Source organism: Staurois parvus, unplaced genomic scaffold (assembly GCF_062004578.1).
Source record: "Staurois parvus isolate SC_StPar_1 unplaced genomic scaffold, SC_StPar_1.0 ptg000159l, whole genome shotgun sequence".
Lineage (NCBI taxonomy): Eukaryota > Metazoa > Chordata > Amphibia > Anura > Ranidae > Staurois > Staurois parvus.
Window position 1 is genome coordinate 6,660,555 of NW_028317955.1, and position 19,895 is coordinate 6,680,449.

At 43.5% G+C, this 19,895-nt stretch overlaps 1 protein-coding gene across 1 annotated transcript in view; it reads right to left on the reverse strand.

Moving 5' to 3' along the window:
- DEPDC7 (DEP domain containing 7) overlaps positions 1–19,692 on the reverse strand; it is a 38,099-nt gene extending 18,407 nt beyond the window's left edge. The window contains exons 1-2 of the mRNA XM_089675883.1: positions 19,594–19,692; positions 3,954–4,353 (exon numbers count right to left, since the gene is read on the reverse strand). Coding sequence (XP_089532009.1) covers positions 3,954–4,353; positions 19,594–19,666 — 473 coding nt within the window. The 5' untranslated portion in view covers positions 19,667–19,692. The remainder of the gene's footprint in view (positions 1–3,953; positions 4,354–19,593) is intronic.
- Positions 19,693–19,895: the final 203 nt, after the last annotated feature.

A 19,895-nucleotide genomic window follows, 5' to 3' on the forward strand; every position in this document is an offset into this window, starting at 1 on the left:
TGGGGAGCAGATGTGTTAAATTTGGCGCGATTGCTCTCACTCCCTCATACTGGTCACTGGAAGTTCAACATGGCACCTCATGGCAAATAACTTAGGATCTGAACAAAAACTGTTGCACTACATAAAGATGGCCTAGGCTAGAAGATTGCCAAGACCCTGAAACTGAGCTGCAGCACGGTGGCAAAGACCATACACCGGTTTAACAGGACAGGTTCCACTCAGAACAGGCTTTGCCATGGTTGACCAAAGAAGTTAAGTGCTCAGCATCATATCCAGAAGCTGTCTCTGCAGCAATGCTGGCAGCACTCATATGTCCATTTCCCAGAGGTTGAAGGGGTGGGGGCTCAGCCTGTCAGTGCTCAGAGTATACGCCGCACACTGCATCAAATTGGTCTGCATGGCTGTCATCCCAGAAGGAAGCCTCTTCTGAAGATGATGCACAAGAAAGCCCGCAAACAGTTTGCTGAAGACAAGCAGACTAAGGACATGGATTACTGGAACCATATCCTGTGGTCTGATGACACCAAGATCAACTTATTTGGTTCAGATGGTGTCAAGTGTGTGTGGCAGCAACCAGGTGAGGAGTACAAAGACAAGTGTGTCTTGCCTACAGTCAAGCATGGTGGTGGGAGTGTCATGGCCTGGGGTTGCATGAGTGCTGCCGGCACTGGGGAGCTACAGTTCATTGAGGGAACCATGAATATCAACATGTACTGACATACTGAAGCAAAGCATGATCCCCTCCCTTCAGAGACTGGGCTGCAGGGCAACATTCCAACCCCAAACACACCTCCAATACGACCACTGCCTTGGTAAAGAAGATGAGGGTAAAGGTGATAGACTGGCCAAGTATCTCCAGACCTAAACCCTATTGAGCATCTGTGGGGCATCCTCAAATGGAAGGTGGAGGAGCGCAAGGTCTCTAACATCCACCAGCTCCGTGATGTCATCATGGAGGAGTGGAAGAGGACTCCAGTGGCAACCTGTGAAGCAGGAAGCCAGCCAGCTTTCTAGATCTAAAGGTTAGCTCACCATACTGGACCTCTGTTTTGATCACAACTGCAAACCCTCTGATATCACATTAGATTAAAAAAGGAACAGGTGCATCTGTTTACACTACAACCATTACAGCTAGTTTCTAAGAATTTAAACAATTGAATTGTCCGGCATCATTCAGCATACCTAGAATGATCTAGTTTGTACAACATGAATACTAACAAACCTCAGGCTACAAGCCTACCAGTAGAACTGCCTCAACTGGATAGATCAATACAAGACAGGACAGACCAAGATACGAGTGTAGCTTCTAATATCACGGCTCAGCCCGATTTATAGATTGTGGCAAATGTTAAAAATACATACACATTGACTCTCTATGAACACTAGCCTTTTTTTTTTCCTTTTAAGCTAAAAAAAAAGCTGGATAAAAAAATTCTGGTAATAGTGGTTTTACAGTACATATAGAAAAAAAAAAAAAAAAAAAAAAACACAAAACAAAAAACCTAAAAAACAAAAAAAACTGTTAGGAGTGTCTGCTGGAAAAAACAAACACTCTAAAAACATTTTTTTCTGCTCCTAGGTGCTGCAGCACAAAAAAAAAAATGCCAACAGCTTAAAGTGTATGCATGAACACCACCATTTAGCTTCTAGGAGCAGAAAAAAAAAAAAGTGTGCATGGAGCCATAGCATTAGTGCACACTGATGCAGTGCAGAATTTGCAGCGGTTTCTGTGCCAATTCCGCACCACATTCACAACCAGTTCATGCTCAAATCGCACCACACAGAAGTCACATGTGATATGTCACACCGCACAAGTGTGAACCCAGGCTTAAAGATTATAGTTTTAAACCGTGCCAGATTTATAAAAGGGGCAAATCTGTACTTCTTTGATGTAGGTTTACTTTGTTACCAGTGAGCAACTTCTACCAGCCTATGGCTAAACTCCACCGCCTGCATTATTCCTGTCCAGCAAGTGCCCTAGATGAAAGAAGGCACTAGCGAAAAAACATGAAACTAAATAAATTTAGAGGAAGGCACAAAAGGAACATCTAGCTAGGTACAAAGAATGGCCTCCTATGCCTGCAGGAAAAACAAAAATTATAACATTTGCAGTAGCAATAATCAATCTAGTAAAATAAAATATATAATAAAGTTTTACTACAGAAATATCAGCATCACATGACAGGCCAACTGCCAATTTATACACAATGAAGATTTTGGTTCAAAAGTCCTGAGAATGTATAAAAGTTGTATAATTTTCATTAAAGAAAATGAAATTCCTGACATTCCTGGGGAAAAACTTAAATTTCAGAAACTTATCAAGGCAGATGATTTTTAAATACAACTCAAAGGCAAAAAAAAAATTTTCTTCTTTAGTTTTGGACAGAGTGGAGATGAAGTAGAACACCTTCCACGTTTTGATTGCTTTCTATGCCTCCGTTAGGGAGATTCACCCTATGTGTCCTGTTTATCATCAGTGAAAGAAAAAAAAAAAAAAAAACCAAAAAGTTTTGCCTTCAGTTCTACTTTAATAAGTATATGTATAACTAAAACTTTGTTAGAAAAATTGGATAGAGTAGAATTTGTAAAGTTGAAGAGTAGAGTAGTCATTACAATTTTTATTGCTGTGCGTTCTGGCCAAGTAGCATTGTACTCCCTATGTGTACTGATGACCATGGACAAGACAATGGGAAATACATGTCAGTTGTTGCCAGAACAGGCAAGAGAAAAGAAAGAAAAAAAAAAAAAAACCTTCCAACTGGGTAGACCTCTTTGGGTGACAACGGTCAGAGGGAAATTCCTCATTGCAGAAAGTTTCACATCTTCCTGATAGGATGTGAAAGAAAATCTGCCCAGAAAGAAAAAGTTACAACTTTACAAACCCCTTAAGATGGGACAGCAGGGAGCCATATTTTAGAGGCAGCTGACCTTTTGACCAGTACCTGACAGACTACAAATTTATTTTTCTGCATTTTTATATTGAGAATGTATGTAAAACCAACAATGAACTGACACATTCACGTTCCTTATTTGACCGATGTAACAGGGAATGAAGTGATTGGAAACGGACAACTGGTGACCACTGTATGATTTTGGAACATGAGGAGAGGGTCATCTTCCCATGGGGGCACTTGGTGCAGCAACAACTGAGAGGGAACTTCTCACACTCAGTGAGTTCTAGAACAAGGTGTACAGTAGGGGGAATCAATGGGACACCAAAACACCCTACTATCTTAAATTCTAAAAGGCTGAAGGTTTGTTTTGTTTTTGTTTTTTTAACCAGTAAAAGACCTGTGTGCAGCAGCCCCCCCTTAGTGCTTACCTAAGCCCTATCACAATTCAGCAATGTGCACAGGAGTCTCAGCTCTCCTGGTCTCTCCCTCCTCATTGGCTGAGAAACAGCAGCGGCAGCCACTTTATTATTTGGTACACTTGCTTGGTAACCGATTGCTAATCAGCCAATCACATGGCAGCAACGCAATGCATTTAGGCATCTGACAAGGTGAAGGCTACTTGAAGTTCAAACCCAGCATTAAAATGGGGAAGAAAGGGGATTTAAATGACCTTGAACATGGTTGTTGGTGCTAGACAAGCTTGTCTGAGTATTTCAAAAACGGCTGATCTACTGGGATTTTCACACAACCAGCTCTAGGGTTTACAGAGAATGGTCCGAAAAAGAAATACTATCCAATGAGTGGCAGTGTGGACGAAAACGCCTCGTTGAGGTCAGAGGAGAATGGGAATTCAATTTCAGCTGCGACATTCACGGTCGGGTCAGAATGTGGTGTAAACATGGATCCATCCTGCCTTGTATGAACGGTTCAGGGTGGTGGTTGTGTAACGGTGTGGGGGATATTTTCTCGGCACTAGCAAGGTGTACCTAATAAAGTGGCTGGTGAGTATTCATTCCTGATATGGTATTTCTATAGCCCATTCCATCGGACTCAACATACCTCTGTGGCGTACATCGACCATGGCCCTTTTCAACCTGCCCAGTAGTACGATGTGGCACATTGAGGAATCTGTACAGGCTGCAGCTACTGTCTTCAAACACGGAGCGTTTCTTCTCTTTCCCAAAGACACACGTGCTCAATACGGATTCAAACACCTTACAGTCCATAAGAGCCTGGCACACCCGCACAACCTTGGAACGTGGGATGTCAGCATCGCCAAAGTATTTGTGCTGCACCAGGTGAGCAAACACAACATCCACAGCATCGGAGCCAATGAAACAATCCGGGTGGGACTTCAAGTGGTGCCGCCGCTTCTTCACCTCCACCTGAGTGTGCAGAGCGTGGATGATGCTGCTCCAGATGTAGGTGGCTCGGAATGGTTTATTATTTAGGTTCGGACCTGGCAAAATGCAGGAAAAAAAAAAAAAAAAAATTAACATGTTGGTTATATTTGTCAGTAATTTAGAAAATGTACAAATCGTGTGTTTTATTTGGATTTTTTTTTCTATACATGAATTCTTTTCAAAGGCTTCACCTACACTATTAGTCTGATCAATTTAGCAATGATTACACTGAAAGTTACTAGAGGGCGAAGCTACAAAATACAGCTACTTCTATTTGTTTTGGGTAGACTGACCCCTTAATAGTTTTACAACTAAAGTCATACTATGGCACAATGTATTCCTTGGATAGTAGCAGATTGACCTACCAGTTTTGTTGGATAAAACCATGTACGGAGAAATTTACCCTAGATCCCCAAAAAATAAAAAAAAAATAAAAAAAAAAGTCTAACGCACCAAGCCATATGATGGGGACACACAGTTAGAACCCCCAAATAACTCCTTGATGAATGTAAGCAGTAGCAAGCTTGCAGGGATGCCAGGAGCCCCCATGTTTCACCAACTAAACCTACAGGATAGGTTTCAGCCTGCATTCTAGTTCTCATACGCCCTGCTATGAAATATTACCAGCTTTACAATTGTACTTCTGAAAACCACAAATATATTTTACCAGTTGACATTTTTACTGGCAGAAATAACACTAAAGTTCCTTGTTCTTTGGAGAACAGCAGTCAATTCACGCACGGCTATAAATCTCAAAGCAATTACACCGGTATTATGGTTGTGGCACAACTTGTGGTATTTAGGAGGGCAAATTAACTACTACAGGCTCAAGAGACTATAAAATACTTACAAAATCCAGGGGACCACCATGAAAAGATCTGTGCAGGACAAGCAAGCTGCAGACACATATGTATGTTTAAGTACCTATACAGGGAAGGGGGTATTACTGGATGACTATCATGGTGTAATGGACCTGTAAGCCATAAAAAAACAAAACAAAAAAACACAAACAAAACACCACAAAAACCAAAAAACACAAAAAAACTAAACAAAAACTACAAGTTCCACCTGCCACCACAGCAAGAAAGTGTAGCTCTCAATGGAGCACATGTGAAGAGAAGTTCCCCACAGTTTTAGTCCATTAATACTTCCTCCGCCCCGTAGCTGAAGGTCTATACCTCTGTACGGACCTGGAGAAAAGTCTACAGGAGCCAAAAGCACTGAATCCACGATCCACTGATAACAGTTGCAATACTTTATAGGTACTTTTCACCTTCCCTAGGATCACCACACATACAAGGGCTGTACCCAAAGCAATGCAAACATGGGAATCACTTTTTATAAATATACATAGGTCATACAAATTTCATATGTTGGTAGAGTAACTTCCTCTATGACACTTCAGTGCAGGTAAATAATGGATTTCAAGCAGAAGCAACATGTTGTCATTGGGTTTTTGACAAAGGGGCACAGGCTGTATGACATGCCACAGAAGACTACAGAATATTTACGTGGATGACACCATTGACGAGAGTCACCGATGCCAAGACATTGTCAGTAGTGTCATGCGAGTACACATTCTGTAGCTTTCAGTGGATGTCGGACAGCCTGCATCCTTCCTTCTTCAAGAACGCAAAGTTGCTTTTGCTTGGAATGCATTTACCTGCAATGAAAAAGATTTGCTATAGGGGAAGACTTACTCTACCAATGTGAAATATGAACAACCCATGAAAGTTGAAAAGTTATGTCCACTTTTGCATTAATTTAGCTACAGCTCACTTTTCTGACTGCACATTCTAGCACAATACCAAATCTGTATGTGGAACTTCCTAAATTATCCAGTTTGAATCCTATTTGGTCGCCCTTGTACTACACAGTTGCTGACAGCTCTAAAGGGTATTGTCCAATGAGATTGTAACGTGATGAGCTTAAAGGATAAGTTCACCTTTGTTAACGCATTACACCCATATTCAGGGTGTAACATGTTACGATCGGACAGGCCAACACCCAACACCCCCCCACCCCACTTTGACAGCCATCATGGAGAAGATCCTCCACTAGTTGTCAAACGTTAAAAAAAAAAAATAATAAAAGTCTACTGAATGAGAGACTAGTCCTGACAGCCTTAGCAGTTGTCGGCTAGCAGTACACAACTACCATGGAGCTCCAGGATTCTTCCTGGCAGTACATCTGCTTGGCAGATATACTGACAGAACTGCAGGAGACCTGCATGACACCAGCGATCTGCTGATGCTTTACAGGCTCCTGCAGACAAAAATAAAATCACAAAAAACAAAAAAGGAAAAGGAAAAGGAAAAAAAAAAACAAAAAAACAAAAAAAAACAGAAAAAGCACAAGCATTTTTTTTTTTTTTTTTACTAAAAACAATGATTATTAACGATCGGAATGAGACAATTGCCAAGTAGCTCTCAGTATCTCCCAATTTTCACCAGCCTCCTCCAGCCACCTTTCTTGAAGTGGGGGAAAAAAAAAAAAACAGACCCCCTTTACCATACAAAGTTCACAGATGTCTCAAGATCACCTGACCTATGATGGTCAACATCTTAGTTTGTGGTCACTAGCAGGGTAGGACTAGATACAAGTAGAATGTCAAGTGACAAAATTGCAAATTCATGGCAAATTTTGCATTCAGCCTATAGTTCCCTGGATACGCAGAGAAGCATAAAAACCAATGCAAGGAATGGTGTCAATGAGATGTCATGCCTGTGTCTTGTACAAGTTACACTTGCCATATAGGAGGTAAAAGGTCTTAATTTTTTTTCAGCAAATACAATGAACCAAGACAGCAAATGTATGCAGCCATCCAAGCCTGAATTGGTAAACCGTCAATAAGTGCCTAGACTAGGGGATGTCAAGCAATGCATGGGCAATCTTCTAAAACAGGTACTCTTTAAACAAAGCTGAAGGTTTCCCATCGTTCCTGTGTAAGTTTATAGGAAACAGTTATATTGGACAATAATATGTAACCATTTGCTACTCTTTAGTTAGATGCCAACAGAATTAGTCAGCACTGGATATAGCCGCTAAAGCTCCAAAGCAGCCAGATTTGGTACATTGGACTTCCACTCTGACCAAGGTCACATTCAGATCATGCAATACCAGAGCATTCCTGTGTCTTATCTCTACACGCCTGTAACCTGCCGTCACCCAGCAAACAAACTGCAATCGGCAACAATGAGCTGATCTACCTTTACTCCGGGGCTATCAGGCTAGAGAACATTCACACCTGCGAATGCACCAGCGGGGGTTCCTGGTGATTAGCTGCAGGAGGCAGCCTCACTGAAAGCAATAAGAGGCTAATGGCTGAAAAGCAGATTAAGGCCACCAGCATGTAAATCGCTCATGTCATGATCGCCTGCAAGTGATCAGTCCTGGACGCTGGCTAAATGAAAAAATTCTAATGGTGTAAAACCAGTTTGATTTTCCCCATTCAGGACAAAGCAATGAGTTTACTTTAAAGCCACCATCCCTAGCAGAAAGCAGAACATAATTACCTTTTCTTCTCACGGTCCCCCCTTACATTTAGCCTATGAGAATTAGAATATGCATCATTTTGGGGACAGGGGGAAAGGGTACAGTGTGGTGCTTGGAGATCAGACCAGTGCCATCACATTGATGCAGGCAGAGGTCTTCAGCCCCGTGTAAGCTCCAACTAGAACTCTGAGCTTACACAGGGGAGAGAGTCACAAGTATGTGCTGCCGGGGAAGGGCAAAGCAACAGGTTAACCTGGACACAAATGTGACTTTTGAAGTGTTATGTCATTGAAGCTTGGCTGCCCCGTCTGACTACACAACACATTAAGTTAACGCACTTCAGTTGGCCATACACTGAGCAAAATTTCAGATGGTTCTTGGTCAAACTGTCAAAATTCACTGAGGGTGGCCCTGTTGGAAACCTCCTATCCCTAGATTGAATACACTCGGCAGAAAGGCAGAAAACTGTCAGCCAAACAGCAAATGCATCTAGACATACACACTGCTCCAGGTCTAAATCTATTGCACCAATAGACTCCGTTCACACCAATTCACTTTTTAGTGCTTTTTGCAGAAATAAACTACAGTCTATTCAACATGGTTTCCTATGGAACATGTTCACTTCCATGCTATTTTGAGCCACTTTGTTTTTAGAAATGGTCAGACTTTTTAACCTCTTCTCATCCGGCCCATGTACATAAATGGCAAGATGGGAGCAGTACAGGAGTGGGTGGCAGTTTATAAACGTCCTCCCACTTCCCTGCCTGAGCGCGCGGCACCGCGATCCAGTGCCTGCCGTGTCCGGAGGAGCAGCGGAACACCGATCGCTATATGGGACCTGTGTGAGGTCCCGATCATGTGATCACTGATTGGCCAATCAGTGATCATATGAATAGTAGTAAGCAAGATGTCACTTCCTGACATCATTGCTTACTACTAGTGAAATCTGAATGATCACAGAGGTCACATAGTACAGGGCCATTCACAACAGTCTTGTACCATCTGACCAGCTGTGACCAATTACAGCTTGCACAGTATTTCTCAATGGCTGTAAGAATGCAGCCAGATAGGAGAAATTATTGCTTTTACAGCCTTTATGGGTGTAAAAAAAAAAAAAAAAATTCTTCATAACCCCCCACAAGTAGTACAGTGTCACTGTGGTGACACTGTACTGCTAGGGTGACAGTATGTTAAACCAAAAAAATTAATAAAAATGTAAAAACACTTGAAAAATTATAATTTTTGGTTAAACCAATTTGGTTTTTTTTTTTTACTAAAAAGATAGATGAATACATTTCGGCCAAGATTTATGAATAAAGATTTGCAAAATGTTATAAGAAAAACACTTTTCAAAATGTTTTGACTTTCATTTATATAGCAAAAAAATAAAAATCCCAGTGGTGAATAAATACCACCAAAAGTTTTATCGGTCTAAAAAAAAAAAAAAAAGCTAAAAAATTCATATGGGTACAGTGTTGCATGACCGCGCAATTGTCATTCAAAGTGTGGTAGCACTGAAAGCTGAAAATTGGCCTGGACTGGAAGGGGGTGAAAGTGTCCAGACTTGAAGTGGTTAAAGGAAAAAAAACAGTATTTTTGCTACAATAGAGTTCAATGGAGAAGCTGCTGAAATGCATGGTAGTGCATTTTTGCCAGGTTTTGCATTTTTATTCTGCCCAGCAAAAAAAAAACAAAACAAAAAACACAAAAACGCATGTAGAAAAACACAAAACGAACTGCAAAAAGCACTGCAACACGGACAATAAACAAACTGCAGAAGTGTGAATGGAGCCCAAGACATGCGCCAACCAAATTATAAATGCATGTTTGTTAGGATTACATTTCTTGGGAAACGCCTGGGGTTAAATAGGAAGAAGGGTCAGCCACACACCGGAGGATAGATGAATATAGTGTGTATTTATTGATCCATAGGACACAAACACCAGGACATGAATACAGGACCTGTTAATGCGTTTCACACGATCTTGTGCGTAATCACGATTATGCACAAGATCGTGTGAAACACGTTAACAGGTCCTGTATTCATGTCCTGGTGTTGTGTGTCCTATGGATCAATAAATACACACTATATTCATCTATCCTCCGGTGTGCGGCTGACCCTTCTTCCTATTGCATCGTGTGTGGTGGCGATCCAGAGCCTGCACCTGTTTGGGATCGATCTGGATTGTTTGCCTGAGCGGTATACCTTTGTTTTTTAAACTCCTGGGGTCACCATTCCTGGTCTCAGTGCTTTTGACTACCTGGAACATAAATCCTGCAGCCAAGTAACCAGCATTTTCAGAAACAGTCAATGGTAGCCATTTGTTCTGTGCTGCGGCACTCACTCTGTCAACAGCTTCTGGTCACAGTTCATGATTGGAAGGTGGAACAAGCTCCAAATCAGGTGATTATGATGACCAATCAGTAGTCACATGACTGGAAAGTCCTCTGGCATTTCATTGGCTTCATTCAAGGGCATGTTTAACAGAGTTAAATTTAATACTAGCCCAGGGGCGGACTGACAACTCATGGGGCCCCTGGACAATAAGGGATCATGGGGTCCCTGTGTCCTTGCCCAAACTCAAAAAAGCCTATGAAAAAGGTACCAGGGGCATCTCGTGGGGCTCCCTACTGACCCCGGGCAGTGCCAGAGTTTCCAAATGGTCAGTCCGCCCCTGTACTAGCCCCATCTGTAGCACAAACCTTATCTCTGCCCTCAGAGCAAGAAAGTGTTAGGTTAAGTAGCCCAGGACTGCAGAGTCTTTACCTGACCCTTTGGGACTACAAAGCAGCCCTCATGTCTGACGGAGGTCTATACTGTAGTTTAACAGTCAACCTGGGCATGGTTAATACCATACCTTACAATTTAATTCCAGAAAACGCTGTGCACCGTCAGCCCACAACAGGAATTAGTAATAGAGCATTAATGCAAAATCTATAGTTCTATCAGTACTTGCAGGGTATTAAAATTACAGAAATTTGTATGTATTGCAGAGATGCACTGGGTATGTTTCTTCTGCCCCTACATGCATTCTGAAGTCACAGCAAACTCTGTACTCCTGTGCTTTGGGATGGACTCTGCTAGGGTTGTGGTAACATCAGATATCCTGGAAAATTCACTCCTTGCTGCCCTCAGACAGGGGTAGTCCAATGCCACTGGATACAAAGAAAAACAGAGGACACACCGGCCTAGTGCATTATCGAAAAAAAATTATTGGACGAATAAAGAGTACAAAACCTCTTCCTCAGAGCCACCTCTGATGGAGGTGGCCACCTCTGGTGGCTCTGAGGAGGAGGTTGAGACCCCGAAGCACGTTATCCTGCTGGAAGTCCAGGGTTCTTTTTTTGGACTTATATGCTATGTGGACTGGACACCGCTGTTTAGTGTGATGTGCCTTTGACCCGTTTGCCTATTGTGAGTACGATACTTACTTTTTATCTTTCCAATAAAGCACCAGGCCAGTGCATCCTCTGTATGCATTCTGAAGTGAATCTGTTGCTTTGCCCCCACATGTAGCAAAGCAGTTCTACATTTAGTGCAGGGGTCTCCAAACTGCAGCCCTTTGCTAGCCTTTAACCAGCCCTTGGGGCACTATTCTTAACATGAACACAAAAAGTGGGGCATAATTCCCCCGACTGACACCAGCAATGGGAAACGATTCTTCCCCAATATCAATGATGGCGCCCTATTCCATCCACTATCATCAATTATGGACCAATATTCCTTCCAGTGATCGCAATAATGGGGCACTACTCCTCCTCCTACTGACCACAGGCACCTGAACACCACACCGGAGACCTTGTTTACCATTACTGATGTTGGCCCTGAGACTTTATACCACTGCTGGCCACAATCCGGCCCCCTAAAGTCTGAAGGACAGTAAACTGGCCCTTTCTTTGGAAAGTTTGGAGACCCCTGATTTAGTGCAAACATAGCAAAAACGGACACAGCTGGCAACTAAAAAAAAAAAAAAAACAAAAAAAAAAAAAAGAATAAGGGTCTTTTCACATGGGCAGGCAGACCCATCGGACCACCCATTGTCCTCTATGGGGAGAAGACTGATGTAAAACAGACGTGTCCGTTTACATCCGCCTGCATCCAATATAAACCGACTGATGGGGATCAGTTCCCTATTGGTCTAGTGGACCGGATGCCAGTGTCCGTTTACAACTGACCGACCCATAGAGAACAGTGGGCTGTGCCTGTGTGGGCTCTGCACAAGTGAAGTGGACAAGGACTTGATCCTGGAGCTTTCAGGTGCCCTGGAGGCACATGTGCAGTGTCCATCCCTGCTGACAGAAGCCTGGATGAAATGCACAGTGGCTGGACATTGTGCTAGCATTTAGAGTGGTGTGCTTTGAGAATATACAGCCAATATCGCTCAGTACAGTGCCCAACCACCATGGATGTCAGCCTGTGTTGCCCAGGTGCCCGAAAACGCTGGAATTTGATGCCGATGGGTCAAGCCACCCATGTGCATGATGTAGGGTTGCCACCTCATCCCTTTAAACCTGAACACAAGTTACACAGGTTCTGAGGCTAATTTAATGCAGATAAGGCACGCAGTTTAATTACCACTTTAATCAGCCACAGAACCTGTGTAATTAAGTATTCAGTTTTAAAAGGATGAGGTGGCAACCATAGCATGAGGCCCAAACAAATCACATGTACAGCCCTGGCCAAAAGTTTTGATAATGTCAAATATTAATTTATCTGTAAGGAAACACATGAAGTCATTTCTCTGCACAAAAAGATTCACAGGCAAGGATATTGTGGCTACCAAGATTGCACCTAATCAACCCTTTTATCAGATCATAAAGAACTTTAGGGAGACGGGTTCAATTGTTGTGAAGAAGGATTCAGGGTGCCCTAGAATGTCCAGCAAGTGCCAGGACCGTCTTCTAAAGTTGATTCAGCTGCGGGATCGGGGCACCACCAATGCAGAGCTCGCTCAGGAATGGCAGCAGGCAGGTGTGGGTGCATCTACACACACAGTGAGGAAAGGACTTTGAGGATGGCCTGGTGTCCAGGGCAGGAAAGAAGACACTTCTCTCTAGGAAGAACATCATTGACAGACTGATATTCTGCAAGAGGTACAGATATTGGACTGCTGAGGACTGCGGTAAAGTCATTTACCCTAATGAATCCCCTTTACGATTGTTTGGGGCATCCAGAAAAAAACCTTGTCCAGAGAAGAAAAGGTGAGTGCTACCATCAGTCCTGTGTCATGTCAACAGTAAAGCATCCTGAGACCATTCATATGGGGGGGGGTTACCTCTCAGCCAAGGGAGTGGGCTCATCCACAATATTGCTAAGAACACAACCGTGAGAAAAGAATGGTACAAAAAAACATCCTCCGAGAGCAACTTCTCCCAACCATCCAAGAAGAGTTTTGGTGAGGAACAATGCCTTGTCCAGCATGATTGAGCACCTTGCTATAAGTGATAACCAAGTGGCTTGAGGAACAAATCATCGAAATTTTGGGTCCATGGCCAGGAAACTCCCGAGACATTTATTCCATTGAGAACTTGTGGTCAATCCTCAAGAGGAGGGCGAAATAGAAAAGAAACCGAAACAAAACAAAAAAGCACAAGTTATAACAAACTCCAAGCATTAATTATGCAAGAATGGGCTTCCATCAGCCAGGATGTGGCCCAGAAGTTGACTGCATGCCAGGGCAAATTGCAGAGATTTTGAAAAAGGGTCAAAACTGCAAATATTAACTCTTTGTATAAACTTAATGTAATTATCAATAAAAGTCTTTGACACTTATGAAATGCTGGTAATTATACTTCAGTATACCATAGTAACATCTGACAAAAAGATCTGAACACTGACTTTGTGAAAATGAATATTTGTGTCACTCAAAACTTTTGGCCAGGGCTGTACAAGTAAGCAGACCACACAGAACACAGTCCAACCCGACCACAACATATTACAGGGATGGTTCTGATCTCTACCCAGGATTCTCTTTCTGATCACACAACCCCATCCGGAGATATTCAGGTAGAGACAATCCATACTCTCTCCCTGACAGGAAGATACAGCCGGTTCAAAGGAAATGAGCAAATACAAAATTTCAAACCAGACGGCTGAGCTGCCCCGTCCACATTCCCTGAGCTGAGACATCGCATACCTTCGCATGTAACGCGGCAAAGGACAGCCCGGCCAACTGCCATATGTTAACTGCATTACACAGCTCTGTTCTCTGAAAGAAGCAGATTCTCAAAACCACTGACTAATAGGAAAATCAGCCACTACAAAACACAAACCACAACATGTGCATAAACAAACTCATAAAAACAGAAGCATGTATACAATGCCATACAGGAGGCAGCATAGAACACTGGTGACGGGAGAAACTCAGTTACATCATATACTACACAATAAAACAGAACACACACCAGCAAACAATACAGAAAATATGCACAGAGCACACATAACACAAATATGCACAGTACAGACAATAAAAGCACAGAACACCACCACACAATATGCACAGCGCATACAACACAAATATGCACAGCACATACATATTAAAAACAAAGAACACAAAGACCACCACAAAATATGCACAGCGCACACAACAAATGCACAGCACACACAATAAAAAACACAGAACACACAACACCACACAAATAAACACAGAACACACACCACCACATAATATGCAACAGCGCATACAACACAAATATGCACAGTACAGACAATAAAAGCACAGAACACACCACACAATATGCACAGCGAACACAACACAAATGCACAGCACATACACAATAAAAACACAGAACACACACACCACCACATAATATGCACAGCGCATACAACACAAATATGCACAGAACATGCATATTAAAAACACAGAACACAAACCACCACACAATATGCACAGCGCACACAACAAATGCACAGCACACAAAAACACAGAACACCACACAAATAAAATGCAGAGCGCATACATAAAAAAAAAAACCCAAAAAAAACACAGCACATACACAAAAACACAGAACATACACTACCACACAATACACAAAAGATGCACAGTGCACCCAACACAGAACACACACACACCACCACACAATATACACAGAACACACACACACCACCACACAATATGCACAGCACATACACAACACAATATGCACAGCACATACACAACACAATATGCACAGCACATACACAACACAATATGCACAGCACATACACAACACAATATGCACAGCACATACACAACACAATATGCACAGCACATACACAACACAATATGCACAGCACATACACAACACAATATGCACAGCACATACACAACACAATATGCACAGCACATACACAAGAAAACCCAGAACACACACCACCACACACTATGCACACAACACAAATATGCACAGCGCATGCACAATAAAACAGTACACCACCACACAATATGCGCACACATCACAAATATGCACAGGACATCCAACACACCCCACATACACAGTATAGCTCTATAATGAATATACAAATACATACAATAAAGGGGATTTTAGCTGGATTTCTGCACATGTAACAATTTTTTTTTTTTAATTAAACAGTTTGCTTTTCAGAACAAGTTTCTGATAGATCCACTCCCTTCATAGGGATTGCAGGCTGCCATACATGGCTCAAATTTCAGCCAACTCCTGTCCAACCAGCCAAAATTCAAGTCAGGAGTGTCCCTGTCGGCACCACCAAGCTCAGCAAAAGCGGATTGTGGAATTAAGTTGAGGGAGCTGGGTGGAAAAAGTCGTCCAAGCAGTGACTGTGCCCAGACGGGGTCATTGTTCTGGTATTCTGAGAGCAGGGGGTACCGGATATCAGGACACAATCGCTGTCAGGAAAGACTCCTCCATTCACACCATTTAGCATGGATCAGGGAAGACGATACGATTTATTTTGATCTCTAGACTAAAATTAAAGAAATCTAGGCATGTACGGCCCCCTCTTCTGGGAGCTACACACAGAATGATTCCTTATACAATCATATTGATCGATTGACATCTGAAAGATTGGCGTATTGAACAATCTTGCCATACGCCTAAAGATCATAGCGATCTACTTTCCTATGATAGCATTTACCATCCTGGCAGATCAGAATGCTTTCAATGAAATCAATCTGTTTCACTCAAAAAATGTCCAATCCTTAGAGCCAATCACATTGTCCAAATCTTTGGGGTCCCAATCACATTTATAGCTTGTAGCTCAAAAAATGCTCAACAATCAAAAACATATTGTTTTTTATGGCCCTTGTTCACACCTGAGCAATCTGTCACGTCTAGCAAGCCATCTTTCACTCAAAAATGTGAATGAGCTACTTTTCAGGCAGAACCAGGGGTGGACTGACCATTTGGAAACTCGGGCACTGGCCGAGGGCCCGGGGTCAGTAGGGGGCCCCATGAGATGCCCCTGGTACCTTTTTCATAGGCTTTTTTGAGTTTGGGCAAGGACACAGGGGCCCCATGATCCCCTATTGCCTGGGGGCCCCATGAGTTGTCAGTCCGCCCCTGGGCAGAACTGAGCATTTTTCTTGTAGAATTAAAAAGAAATGCCCGAAAAGTGCGACATGAGCGTTTTTTCAAGCTTTCTGTTGCGCATTTTCTACTCAAAACAGCAGCTTTCTCCCCTTTTTTCAGCAGCACTCCAAACGCCTAGTTGAAAAATGCCTGACAAAAGCTGCACAAATGTGCCATTCTGCTCAAAAAAAGTGCTTGAAAACATGATGCTTAGGTGTGAACGCAGCCTGAAGAACGGTTTGATCAGATTGCTATGTGTACAGCCATCATTAGCTTTACATGTTACTTCACCTCTGTATCAGCACTGCTCAGACCAAGGGAAAAAAAGTGTTCACGCTAGAGTTGCTCTGTGAAGAGTGATCAACATTCAGCTCACTTTTCAGAGGATTTGACAGGAAATGAGGCGGCATTGTATCACCTCCTCACCACCTGCTTTAACCCCCTGAATCCTGCACTAGCAAGCAGTAACAGCTGGTGCTGCAAGCAGCTGCAGGGCGCTTGCAGAGGGGCCCCATTCACTTTAATGGGTTGCGTTCAGTGAGCGCTATGCCTACCAAAAGCATCAAGGGGCATAATTCCTAACAAGGCCATAATGCAAAGCATTGCACCCGCAGCATCTAAACACATTGCACCCCCCCCCCGCCCCCCGCCACTGACCTGGCCTGCAGCTGAAGGGGGTAGTAAAAGCGAGTCAACCATAGAGTTTTACCCTCACCCCAACCACTAGTGTAAACAAGCCCTTCGATTTGCCAAAAACCTGCTCTTGAAAAATCCCCATTTTTTTAATGCAAACCTTTTTACACCAAAAATTCAAAGATTATTTAAATTACTCAATTAATTTGTTTGCCAAACAACCCCTTTTATTAAACATTTTAAATGGTTTTAGGCTCCATGCGCAGAAGAGAAAAAAACGCTATCTTTTTTGGGTTTTTTTTTAACCATACATGTAAAGTGGGAAAAAAAAAAAAAAAAACACTGTTTAGGAGAGCATAGCATTTTGTGCTGAAAGATGCTCAAATAAAAAAAATATATATTTTTTTTACACTATTAAATGCTGAAGCTCAAAATAATGCTACGAGCCTATAGTGTGCATGGACACATAGGATGGATAACAATATTTAGCTTCTAGGAGTAGAGCAAATAAAAAAAAAAAATGATGACAGCTTCTGGGAGCTTATAAAAAATGCTAGTGTGCACAGGGCCTTATACAGAATCATTTTCTAAAGTCTACATCAAGGTAGCACTCCATGTGTTCCTAACAGGTCACGTTTTCAGGACACCCAAATGATTAAATACCTAGAATTGCATTGGGCCATCTGTGAAGGAAACTGGAGAACATGACCTGCTGGGGTCCTGTAGGTAATCCTGACCTGTTCCTTGTCCCTGAGACACCTAGCACTGGTGGAGGACCTCTATTCTAGGTAAGGGCTGCAGATCACCTCTACAGTACAAGACCCTCTAGATTACTCCTAGTGATTAGGATATGAACAGCGGGCGGTGGAAACGGGGGATGGGGGGGGCTCGCTCACACCTGACAATGAGCAGCGTTGGCCAACACAGTGATGAAACTTCAGTCATGTTCACACCAATGCCTTGTGCTTTTTGTCTATTTGCACCCCTGTATTTTCCTTTTTTTCTTCTTTGTGTGTTAAAGTGGAAATTTTTTTTGTTGCTGGGCAGAATACAAACACAAAGCGCGACAAAAACAAACTACATGCAGTTCAGCAGCTTTTCTATTGTAGCAAAAATGCTGCTTTTTGCATTTAAAGAAGTCCTGGACCCTTTCCAAAAATGCCCAGATATGAACGTGTCCCATAGGAAACCATGTTAACTGGACTGTAGTGTGTTGCTGCAAAAGGCACTAATCACATTGGTTGAACCAGGCAGAACCCTCGGCTTCCAAGTCCCATCAATCAGTCTTGGTGTGTGCTGTAAAAAAAAAAAAAAAACCTAGAACAGACCAGGGGCGGACTGACCATTTGGAAACTCTGGCACTGCCCAAGGTCAGTAGGGGGCCCCATGAGATGCCCCTGGTACCTTTTTCATAGGCTTTTTTGAGTTTGGGCAAGGACATAGGGGCCCCATGATCCCCTATTGCCCGGGGGCCCCATGAGTTGTCAGTCCGCCCCTGGAACAGACTGTTTCTGAACATCACAGAGGACTTCATGTCAAAGTATACAAAAAGCAAAAGAAAAGTAAATAAAAATGCAATCACTGCGATGTGTTCAGGAGTGTTGTAGTGCGCTCGCACAGTGGACAGCAGTAGACATGCATTTGCGCACCTTAGCGTGCCGATTGGTACAAATGAGCCCCAAACCAATAGCAGGAGGAGATCTGGGGCTCAGAGGCCAGGCTCCCTCCCATGGATTCAGCTCACACCAATGTGCGGCTGTGGGAAACGGTCAGACCGGATCCATTCTACTAGGCGCTGTAAACGCACAGAACCTGAATAGAACGCAACTTCTACGCATGACAGCCCGTGTGTGTGGTGTACACAGCGAACATGTGTGCCATGGCAGGAGAGAGGAAATCAGAGCCAGACAAAAGGAGGACCGGACGACCACAGATTTACCCAGACGAATGAGAACATCTCCAACCATCATGGAGGTCTCTGCCTGATCACCTACCTGCACCCTGGAGACCAGAGGTGATCATACAACCCCCCCACACATGGATCAGACAGAAAACTGGAGTGACCACCCATTTCTAACTACAAACCAACCAAAGATAACCCAACCACTCCCCCCCCAATAAGACCACCCAATGGACCCTCCCCACATGGATCAGATAGAAAACTGGGCTGACCACCCATCTCCAACCAACCAAAGATAGCCCAACCACTCCCCCCAATATCACCCAATGGACCCCCGCCCCAATAATAATACCACCCAATGGACCCCCGCCCCATTATTAATACCACCCAATGGACCTCCGCCCCAATAATAAATACCACCCAATGGACCCCCGCCCCATTAATAATACCACCCAATGGACCCCCCCAAAATACCATCCACTGGACCCTCCCCCCCCCAAAATACCACCCAATGGACCCTCCCTACACGGATCAGATAGAAAACTGGGGTGCTCACCCATCTCCAACCAACCCAACAAGGATAACACCACCCAGGAGATCTTCCCATAGAAGTCGGTCAGTGTATGACCAGAGAACACAGCATCGCCTACAACTTCCCAACTCTCCCCACTATAGGGATCTCCTGTGTGCGCCCCATGTACAGCCCAACACACACCGATCACATAGATCCCCGCAGTACCTGGCGGTCGGTGTACCGGGCTGTAGTCCATACATAGACCGAGTACCAGCGCCTTCTCCCGGACTGTGGCCATCCGCCTCTCACCGGGATCCCGGACTGAGCCTGGGGGGCGGGGCTCCTCTCCTCTTCTACTATACACGGGGCGGAGCCACACGACGTACCGCCTCCAATGTCCGCTGAACTCTGGAGATCCGCTAAACATGAGAGATTATCGGGGGGGAACATTGAGACATGAGAGACGGGGGGGGGGGGCCATGATGGACGGGGGGGTCACCGGAGGAGACTGTGTTCTGGGCTCTAAC